Here is an 11,262-nt window from a genome sequence, read left to right as displayed (position 1 = left end):
CTCTGCGTTCCCCCCTTTTTTTTTTTTTATTTTTTTTGAAAATAAAAGTGCAGACATGCCACCGTGGTTTTCAGAGGGTTGGTTTAGAAATATATATATATATATATATTATATATAGAGATAGATAACAAAATATGAACAGAAACCGGCTTTCCAGGATCGTGAGCACTTTCTCTTTAAAAAAACGCCCGGTGGGAAGATTAAAAACTGCTCGCTCAGTGCTAAGAGGGCTAACCAAGCTGACGTGATTATTATCGGAGGGTTTGGTTTCGACCTTCAAATGCCACATGCATGTATCGGATAAGAGGCAATCGCCATAAAACACGGTGAATTAATGATTCTCCTCGTATAGTGGGGGAAGTCTTCCTCCCATAGTTATCTACAGTGCAGTGGCCAGCAGGAAGTACCGCCGGTAAGACGGTGTGGTTTTGCTAAAGCAGTGATGAAAACAGGAAAACTACCGTAGTTATAATTGTTTAATACACCCTGCCACATGTCCAGATCTAAAAGATTTTAATACCGTATGCAAATGTGCCATAGATATAGCTGCTAGCAAGTTGGTTACCTAATCGGGTATTCTTTTTTTTTTTTTATTCTTTCTCTCTTTCTTTTTTTTTTTTTTTTTTTTCTCCTTTTCTTTTCCTGGAAATCTTTAAAGTGGCTGTCCGAAGGTTTTAGAAGCATTAACGGCCACAGGCAGCTGTTGCTGCCTGACAACAGCTGAATTTCCAGGTTTTTCGCCTGACTCTTAGAGCCTTTAACTATAATAGATCCCTAAAGTGGAAGTCTTATGGATGCAGGAGACCTGCAGTGCTTCCTCCTCGGTCAGTCCGTGTTCGCGGTCGATTGTGTGAACGTTATTTTATTTCGTTAATCGCTCTTCAGCAGTGTCAACAGACCTTGCAGTCCACGATGCTAATTGTAGTCACAGGCAGTGTGTTTTCTGCAGTCCCGTAAGTCCAAATACTCTTGCTATATACAGTTTACAGGTTAACTCCCTTTTTTTTTTTTTTTTTTTTTTAATGATGCATGTACATAGTCACTTGAAGAGGCCCGTAGATGAAGTCGGCTTGACAAACGCGATTTCGTGAAGCCAAGTGCAGAAGCAAAGGAACCGCAAGAAGTGGCGATGCTGACGAATTCCCAGTACGGCACAAAGACGACGGTTCGGCGGATAAATCATCCCGAATGAAGGATGCTATCTTTGGTCACAAATTAGCTTACAGGGTTAAAAAAAAAATAACAAAAACCCAAAATCAAATAGAGGGAAAGGCTGGGGTGTGGGGAGGGGGAGAAATGAATTCACTGCATCCGCACGAGTAGAAATGGCAGTGTCTTCCAGTGGTGACGTAGGGAGTAACGTCTACCCCTAGAGAAGATGAAGGCTGCACACGGGATGGATGGTTACGTGGAGGTGTCGAGGGGTGGCAGCTTCTCACTTCGCCTCCTGTTTCCAGTCCTCTTTGCAGAAGTGTCTGAGAAGCTGCTGGAGGTCGTGTTGGAGGTCATCCTGTGGTAGTGCTTCTGGCGTGTCTTCCAGCTCTTCGATGTGAACGTGTTTTCCGTACCGATCCTTCATCACAGTCCTCTTCTGCGTGCTGGCTTTACTCAGTGTTGTCCTAAAACAAAGGAAATGAGAAAACTGTCTTAAAAAGCCCACAGTTCCCGAAGGTTTCGATTTCAACGGCAGTTTTCGGGCTCTTTCATTTAAAATAAGATGAGAAGAACTCTGTCTGGCCGTCGACGCCAGCTACTGAGGTCAGGCGCTCGTTAGGCACTCTGAATACAACACACACTGCTGCTTTAATTTGCTTTCGTAACGTAAACGTGCAGCAATTAATCTGTGTAGACTGATCAAGCATACAGTTTTAGAGGCCCAGCAAAACCATGCTGTAACGCACAGACATGCAACCTATGTTGAAATTCACGCAAGACCTCCCTGCTCGCTGTATTTAACTTCAACGTACGGAGCTGTCCTGTAAAACAAGCCAATTAATTAAGCCAATTAATTTCTTGAACACTTAACTTCTGAGTAAGTCTTACCTCTGGCAGCCAGTAAAACTACTTTCGTGGTAATCTAGTGTCCTAAACTATTGTGTCAATTACTCTCTTACCTCACTGGAACCATCTTGCTCTACTAAGTCAGAACCTTAAACCTCACCACGTCCCTCCCAGATCAAGGCAAATAAACGTAGTTGTTGTAGGACAGTTGGGCATCTCTTGCTTAGCTTTACCCAAAAGCCCAATTTTTGGTCTCTGTCCTTGAGGGAGGACCGTGTGAAGCCAAGCACACCTGGAAATTCCTTCGTGCTCCGCCAAGAATAGCTCCATTTTTATCAGACAGCTGACACTTCTTAATTTGACCTGAATGACCAACAAGTCCCTCGTTAGATGGAGCACTTTGGCAAGAAACGCTCACCCTTCATCCAAAAGCGGATGCAGCAGGTCCCCTGGCTCTCCGTGTGCCCTTGTGACACCCACCCCACCAACCGAAACTGGTTTGAAACTGGTTTTACAGCTCGTTAGGACTAGACACAGCTTGGTCAGGAGGCTCTTTCAGATGCTAACATCGCCTTTACCACCCCAAAATGGCCATTCAAATGGTCTGAAAGAAAAGGTGTGTCAAAGAAAAGATACCCAGCCTGTAGTAGCCTTGGCTCAAGTTGTGTGTGGTAGGAATGAAAACATTTGCTGTACTACAACAGCTTTTTTTTTTTGGCCCAATATTTTCCTATCTGCCCTGCCTCATTCTTCATAAGGCCCAACTATGACATGCGCATCCACCCATCCATCTCCATATTATCTTCTCATCTATTTCGATAACGTCCAAATTATCACAGAGTCAACTGGCCTGATAACGATATCTTTGAGGTAACCTTGATTAACGTTGTTAACCGTAAATCGCGCCCGTATTCTTGCATCGCCTCCTACAAAATGAGCTGGGCAGCGATAGCCCTTGGTACTGGGTCTAGCCAGGATGCAGTTAATTTTTCTCCGTAGCAGCCTGTGGGGCTCACTGGTTTCCATTTTGGGTCTAAACCAGTGTGTTGGAAGCAGTCCAACGCTTTGGCTACTGCTCCTTTGTCCCCCACCAGCCCCTTCAGAGACTGGGAGGGCACACAGGCAGGACCCGAACCAGCCCAAGGGATACTCCATCCTATACAGAATCATGCTCAGCAATAAAAACTGGGAGTAAAGGAAGAAGCTGGGGGGTCGGGGGGCTCTGTCTTCCAAGGTGACCACTGCCGAGCGACTGGCCGGGTCTCAGTCTGCTCGTGGCAGGTGGTGCGCGATCGCCTTTGCATCGCGTGTTTGGTGATTCTTCCCTCTTTCCTTCGCTTATTGAACTGTTTTTATCCAACCCACGGCTTTGCTGGCTGTTGCCGTTCCTGGTCTCCCTGGTGGGACAGGAGGGCCAGGGAGCGGCCGCGTGGCGCTGGGCCACAGTGAACCCACCACATCCCTGTTCACCCACTCTTTCCAAGTGAACGTAGACCTTCCTGGTGCACGTACCCCTTCCTGTAACAGAATGTTAGTAATAATCTTTAGTACTTTTGCAAACAAAGCATGAGACGCTGCTGCCAGTGGTTTCACTGCAGACACTCACTTAAATCCACGCATTTATTACGAGTTTGTTAATCCTTTTCTAGTCACAGTTCACTGACATGCCGAGCCAAACCTCTTAATGATCGATCCGTCCTCTTTCGTGATTTCGTTCTCTACTAAAGCGGGGAGTTGGACTTGCATTTGGTTACCTGTATAGCTCAAAGCCTTGAATTAAAACATAAACTTTAAATGAAAACAAACCCCCAAAAACCTCGGACACAAGATAATTGCTCTTCATACCTTAGTGCTTTATATTAATGAAGCCGAATGCCGAGAAAAACGATGACTAGAGAAAGAAGAGAGGCGTCTGCCTGCTGTTTGCATCCCTTCAAATATTCCTCAAATGTCCAGATCAGGTACAGCTTTTTTGTATAGGATAGTTTCACTTTACTAATAATTGTACCGAAGCGTGTCTCGGCACTTTCTTTTCAACTCTGAAGTAGCCCAACTTGCAGAACTCATCCTTTCCATCCGTTTACGACACCTGCTACAGTGACCTTTTTCCTGTCGCCAAAAACACTCTTTATTTCATAGCTGTTGCCATTGCTCGTTCTCAGTGCTGGCGGCGCAGAGACAATATTCTCCGTTTACTAGACTAGAAGCTGCAAGCTGGGGAAAAAATGTTATTTCCCCAGCCATTTCTTCAAACCTCTCCGTGCCAGTTTTTGCTGCTTGTTTTGTTATTGTCAGGATCTGGCCGCTGGGCCTACATCCGTAACGGGAAATTTGGCACCTCAATCTAACAGCGTAGCGCTTGTTGCCTTGCTGTGAGCCATTACTACCGTCGCACGGCAGGAAATACCCAGAACACGACGCTGTGGCATCTAACGGCACAAAACTTCTATCCACGCGAATCTTTAAGATGCATTTTGCACGTCTTTATTCAAAGGGACCGGAAAATGGATCGAGAGTGAAGGGTTATCGGTCCCTTATAGAAAAAGCTATGTTAATTCAATATCGCTTTTCTATCACTGAAATGTCTAAACTGATCAGAAAAAGCATAAAACCAAGAAAAGTGCTAATTAGCCTGGCAGCTATTTCTTCCTCCCAAGATCAAATGCATCAACTTACCCAGAGAGCAGACTTAACTGTCCATTTCTAAAATTAGCTCCAGGAGTGGTAACACGCAAATGAACTTTTTCTTTAACAGTAACCACACCCATGATTTCTAACAACCGTACTCAAAGCCTGCATGGTTGGTTTTTTTTTTTAGAATCTTAAAAACCTTTCATAGCTAATTCTGTAATTTCAGCTTCCCGCACATCCACGCACTTTACATACTAATCCTTTTACATCAGGGCTGAATCACAGAATCATTTAGGTTGGAAAAGACCCTTGGGATCATCGAGTCCAACCATCCACTCCGCTCTACAAAGTTCTCCCCTACACCATACCCCTTAACACCACATCTGAACGACTCTTAAACACATCCAGGGATGGTGACTCCACCACCTCCCTGGGCAGCCTATTCCAGTGTCTGACCGCTCTTTCTGTGAAGAATTTTTTCCTAATGTCCAGCCCAAACCTACCCTGCTGCAGCTTGAACCCATTCCCTCTTGTTCTATCACTAATTACCTGTGAGAAGAGACCTGCACCAACCTCTCTACAATGTCCTTTCAAGTAGTTGTAGAGAGCGATGAGGTCTCCCCTCAGCCTCCTCTTCCTCAAACTAAACAGTCCCAGCTCCTTCAATCGCCCCTCATCAGATTTATTCTCCAGGCCCTTCACCAGCTTCGTTGCCCTCCTCTGCACTCGCTCCAGCACCTCGAGATCTCTCTCGTACTGAGGTGCCCAAAACTGGACACAATACTCAAGGTGTGGCCTCACCAGCGCTGAGCACAGGGGGACAATCACCTCCCTCCTTCTGCATGTGACAACAACATATGTCATATTCCTTCTGCATATGACAACAGAGGTTTATGCTCCGTAGATGAGTACCACGCTCCACCAACAAAACTTTCAATAGAGTAGAATTTGTCCCCTTGTTGACTCTTGTTATAATATTTCTATTGAAAAGGCATTTTTACCTCTTCAAAGTCCTCTTTGGCTGACGGAAGATCAGTAGCTAAGCTCGAATCCCCCAGGTGTTTCTCCGTTCTCTCTCCTTGCACTACAGTGGTCTTTATGACTTTGCTGACTTTCCGGCCTTCCACTGGTTCAGACTGGAATTTGGAGGCACTGGGCAAAACAGCAGGTTCAGACAGGGTCACCTGCAAGGTCCGAAAGCAGAAGTACAGTGGATATGAACGACATCGTCAATACTAACAAAGCTTTTAGTTACTCCACCATTCTTTCTTAACCATTGCCATAGCAAACAAGAATATGACTCTCTCCCTTTCTACGCGCACGCACCAAAATAGCCAGTGTACATTTTATTACCTCCTTTACAGCTCCCTGAGGAGATGTTCTAAGGTGTTCAGACAGCAGGAATGCCCCCGGGCAATTTATTCTGCTGAGAAGCTTTACGCTGGCAGGGTGAAAAGTGCTTCTGGAACCTGAACCAGCCTGGGGGCAGCGGGGACACTGCTGCCCTCCGCCGCACCACAGGCTGCCCTACTGGTTCACCTGCCCAGGCCACTGGAGCTACGCCAAGTGGACCTCTTGCTGTGGACCCTTGCAGTGTTCACCCAGGTTGGACGGATTAGTGGTGTCGGCCCGTATAGTAATTTTAAGATATCCCGCTGAGAGATGAGTCGCACCCGTAAACCCGAGGAACTCCTCCGGGAGAACGTACAAACACCGTGGGAAAGCGACAAACACAATTTTATTGAGCCAAATACGAATTTAATGTATGTGGGTTCCATATGATAAAGCGCAGGCTCTGGTACGGTCAAGCTAACTAAAAAAACTTACTTTGTTTTCTTGTTACCTTACTCGTAGAGAACGAATGCTGATGATTAATTCTCGCAAGAGAAAATCGCAATTGTGCTCTTTGCACGTCGAATGACTGCTTGTTAAACGTTGCTTTTGACGGCAGTACTGCCAAAAGCAAGCCCTATTACCGGCTTCTGACCCTCCGTCGCAACCTAAATTGCGCCGATACAACCGTCTGTAGGGCTACATGGAGAACTAAGGCAGGAAAAGATAAACTTATCTTTCTCAGGTTGTTTTTTCTTTTTAATTACCTGGCTCTACAAACCATTTGCATGAAAGTAAGACTTATTTTTTAGCCTCTTCAAAGCAAAGGACACGCCAGTAAGTTAAACCGAATATAACTGTACAGCGTTAGAAGGGGCTTAGTTGTAGAAACCTAGAGAATATCAGATCATTTCACTACAACGTCCACTAATTTTCTCATTAGAGTAAGAGGCGTAATAGCAAATGCAGATTTGCCGTTTATCTTAGGACAAAGCTGCTTTCTTTATGAATATGGTACTTCTCACAAATCACAGAATCTGTATCCCGACTTATTTTCAGGGAAAACTGCCCTCTTTCCCTGCCCACCTTCCCGCCCCCCGTCTTTTCCCTGCCTTTATTCTGAGGCTTTTCCGCCTGCAAGAAAACTTTTCGAAGGATCCCTCAAAACTGACTGTTGTTGGCACGAGTAAGATGTGGTTCCGGACTACACGGTCGGCGCACTGCTGCTTTGCACCATCGCAAGGGAAGTAGAAGACCTGACCTCTGACTGCTCACTGTCGCTCTTCAGCACGACCCGTTTCACAACTTTGGAGTAGCCATCTCCTTCTTCCACCGTGATGGGGTTTTGTGGCGTTCCTTGCATCAGGACTTCCTCTTTTTCTGTGCCATCTGGAGAAACGTATCGCCGGATGATCTTTCTAGTGACCTGGAGGAATGAAATAGAGCTTTGTCCCAAAAGAATCGACAGTAACATATTCCTTCTTATTCTCTAAATAGTATTTTCTACTCAACTGACATTTTTCCTACATAGAAAATCCTATATAGGTGGTTCGGTGTTTTAGTCTTTAAGACATATTGAAAACAACCTGCAAGTTGATGCATTCGCCCTACTTGGGTTACCACGCAGCAAAGCTTCCACAAACTTCCTTCCCAAGCGGGCACAATATAGATATTGGAATGACTCTCTAAAGCGGTAGTTATTATTAGGAAAAGAGGGACAGCATTTTAGAGAGAAAACATACTTTTACAACCGCACAACTGCTAGAAAACCGTTCCAGCCTGTCATTTTCAAAAAGGCTTCTGAAAGTAAGGGGTTGGCGGCTTGGCTGGCAAACGCTTAGATCTAGATTCACAGAGGGACTTGGACATGACACCGTAACGCCGATGGCGCTACCCACTAGGGAACCCGAATTAACTAGGGACCTAGGGAGCTAGAATTAACCTACTTAAAAAGACTGATGTGGTGCTTAAGCTTTGTGGGCAAGCCAAACAAAGAGGAGGAGAAGAGAACGACGGGGTTCAAGAAGAGATGAATTTCTCGGGAGGCCGGGTATGCATCCCTCTGTGGATGTCCTGGAGCTCTATGTTTTCCTACGCCTTCCCAGCCCCTTTTGACAAGGTAACGTTAAGCCGTTACCCTCCCCCTTTTTCCAAAAGCTTATTTGCTGTGATGCTCAATCAGAGCGTGTTGCGTATATTTAAGAGTCGCAGAGGTAGAGGTAACGGCCCCCCAGGCACGGACCTACCCAGAAGAAGAAAGTCACGCTCACTCTTGCACGACGTGCCCAGGAGCGTTTGGCTGGGGCTGTTTATTTTAATACAAATTCAAAGAGCTTCCAGAGACATGCTATCCAGCTGAGGGTCTATGATGTTTGCTCTGGAGATGGAAGACGGAGTTTGCCACCAGCAGAATTCAGCCAAGGCCTAGACCAATTCTCTAAGCACTGAGTCGTCAGGTAAAGCGCGGGGCACCCAAGTTCCCCTTCTGCTTCCACGCTGCGCAGAATTCACTTTTATGAACGTGGTCTGAAAATGCTTACTTTATGAAGCCGCCACACAAGTAACTGCTTTCTATATTCTTTGTACCATAAAAACTGAACTGTATGCACGGGTACAGGAATTTTATGAACCTGGTCAGGCCCAGCTGAGTGGAGATATTGGAGATCTAAAGTTTGGATTTAGACTACTCTTGCACACCCAGCCCTCCATTAGTTTCACTGATACAAGCAAACACGATCTTAGATAAAATCGTGGTGGTGTGTTTTTTTGGTGGTTATTTTTTTTTCTTTAAAAAAAAAAAAGCAAACAACCTTTTTCTGAGAAATGTGGATCTATTTTCATTGGCTTCAAGTGGGAAAATCAACAAAATATGTCACGTTAAGTTATAAACCGCAGCACGGAATGATCTTGCGGATCAAAATAATTCTTCAAACTTTGGAACCTCTCATGAACAGAAATTCTGGTTCCTTCCACGCTCTACCCTTAAAAATCACGCCCCTTTGCAAAAGAAGATTTGGCATGTTTGTGCACGTATTTGTCCTTCTTTTTATAGGAGAGTAAGAAGGTAGCAAGGGGCATAACTGACAATACCTTCTTCACCACTGTGTGGCCATGTTCGTCTGTATATTGCTCTTCTGTGACCGTTTCTGGTGGCATTTCAGGCATACTATCAGCCTGTACGACAAAGAACAAAGTCTGATGAAGCAAAGCCTTCACGTAGGTGACTTCAAATAAGCAATTTTTAAAGTTGGTTAATTGGTTAAAGAGCCGGGGGGGGTGGGGGGGTGGAATTTAATTGAGAAATGTTAGAAAAAAAAACGTGTTCTGCAAATAAATGCTTAGAAAGACAAGCAAAGAAAAGTTACGCTGCAATGGACAGGCAAGTATATGTTAGTTGACTGTGCTGAGTACAGGGTCGAGAAGTCTTCGTCCTCCTCCTACGGAGGCATCTAACGGAATTTAGAGCTGGGTTAGCAGTGTTACTAGAATCCTCCCTTTGAGAAAAGGTATTGGAACGGCTTATCCAACGCCCATGCATTATTTGGGAGCATTCCGGCTCCAGGTGCAACACCAGCCAAGCAGTGGTCTCGGCAGCATGCCGAACGGTGTTACCAGGGCCCAGTCACCACAGGCTCGTGCAATCCTTCAACGCTCGGTACCTGAATAATCACCCGGCGACGAATGACCCTGGTAGTGACCATCTCGTCCTCGTCCGAGCTGACCTCCAGCCCACCTAACTCCTCTGCTAACTCCTAGTGGAAGCATGGAAGCAGTGCTCTGTTGTATTTGGTACTAGCAGTACTTAAGAGATTCTGTCTTGTTTTCATCTAAAACCATCTTCGCTTCCGAAAATGTTTACTTTTAGGATTTTTGGCCTTTAATCTGCGAAACACTGACGGGAGGCTTTGGCGACTTGACTATACGTTATCTGTTTGTTAGGCACATCGAAAAAAGAAGGATGAACCTTTGAGGTACTGACTCTATAGGATGCTCTTAGTGGTCTTATTGCTCTTAAGATTGCCAGGGCCAAGCCTGAAATTTGTGGCGTGTCGTCATTGCAGGTGGACTACAAGGTATCGCTAACACCAACTGTGGAATTCATCCATATTGCATATGGGCTCTGCGTTAATTACACAGAAAATTATACGAAAGCCATTTAATCCTCCATGTACATAACACAGCATATAGACAGTAGGAGTAAATATTTTTAACTGGAGGACAACGTATCAATAGCCTCGACACTGGAAAGACCAAGAAAAATTAGTAACAAGTGTTGAAGTTCTCTCTCCTGCACAGGGAAGAATTAAAAATTTAAATGAAGAGGTCAGAAGGCAAAGGGAAGCTGAAAAGAACTACTTGGGAAACATCAACAGAAAGAGGCAAATAAATAGGGGTGTGTGTTTCTTTTGGGTGGCACTGGTTGTTGTTGCTGTTTTACTTTAATAAAGAAGAATTGGAGGGAAAATGTACATTGCGGGCAGCCTTTCCCACGGCAGCCATCGAATCGAGTCCCGTTGTAGCTAATCTTTCGACTTCTGAGTTATCCTACACATTTCACATCCAGCCTTTCCCTGAGATCTCTGAGAGCTCTGAAACTCTTTGTTCTAGAGGCGGTACATTTGGCAACGTAAACAGCAAAGAAAGAAGTGCCCGTCTCTAGGTGAATGTCAAAACAGGAAACAATTTCTCCTTAAGTTGAACAGCGCTTTCTCTGCTCTAAATTCCGCGATAAAACTAATTTCCTGCCCAATTATGCCTTCTCCTTTTCTTCCGCTTAGAACAGGCAAAGAAAGCTGTTTATTCTTAAACCTTTATCTGCCAAGTAATTTAAATTCCCCACTAAGAGCCATATAGTCGCTTGCTTTCGTTGCCTCTTGACACCTTCCCCTCTGCAAACATCGCAGTAAGCTCCTTCGTCTTACACAACCAATGACCTACCTCACGTAATTTTTGTTCTTCTCTTCCATCTCCTGTCTCGTTTCTCTTTACTGCCTGCATGCGACATAAAAGACCGTTCTCAAGTTCTTTTCTCCCAGTCCATCCTTAGCGCTCTGCCACGTACACCCTGCTACCTCTTCTCCATCTCACTCACTCTACGGTTATCTTTCACGTCACTCTTCATGCTGCTCTCGGCTAGTCTCGCCTCTCTTCATGAGCTTTTAACGTCATTACATCTGCTTTTCAGCTTTCACTCGTACACGGTTTGTTTCTGCACCTGTATTTTACACTCATTCTCTCCCGCACGCACGGATGTAACTGTCAACAGACCAAAGGACAAATAAAGGCTGCAGAACCAGA

The 11,262-nt window shown here is 45.1% G+C and overlaps 1 protein-coding gene across 16 annotated transcripts in view; it reads right to left on the bottom strand.

Moving 5' to 3' along the window:
- Positions 1-604: 604 nt before the first annotated feature.
- Positions 605-11,262, bottom strand: part of ANK2 (ankyrin 2) — a 334,684-nt gene continuing 324,026 nt past the window's right edge. For 11 of the 16 annotated variants that reach the window (XM_074588633.1, XM_074588636.1, XM_074588637.1 and 8 more), the window contains 6 exons: positions 9,624-9,716; positions 9,055-9,138; positions 7,226-7,390; positions 5,634-5,816; positions 3,680-3,771; positions 605-1,619 (listed from right to left, as the gene is read on the bottom strand). In XM_074588633.1, the coding sequence (XP_074444734.1) occupies positions 1,436-1,619; positions 3,680-3,771; positions 5,634-5,816; positions 7,226-7,390; positions 9,055-9,138; positions 9,624-9,716 (801 nt within the window). In that variant the 3' untranslated portion in view covers positions 605-1,435. Of the gene's footprint in view, positions 1,620-3,679; positions 3,772-5,633; positions 5,817-7,225; positions 7,391-9,054; positions 9,139-9,623; positions 9,717-10,902; positions 10,957-11,262 lie in introns of all 16 variants that reach the window. The other 5 variants (XM_074588630.1, XM_074588627.1, XM_074588641.1 and 2 more) reach the window with 3 other exon arrangements.

This window comes from Larus michahellis, chromosome 5, assembly GCF_964199755.1.
Source record: "Larus michahellis chromosome 5, bLarMic1.1, whole genome shotgun sequence".
NCBI classification, from domain to species: domain Eukaryota; kingdom Metazoa; phylum Chordata; class Aves; order Charadriiformes; family Laridae; genus Larus; species Larus michahellis.
Note: the sequence above shows the minus strand (reverse complement) of the source record. Positions and strands in the feature narration are given on the sequence as shown.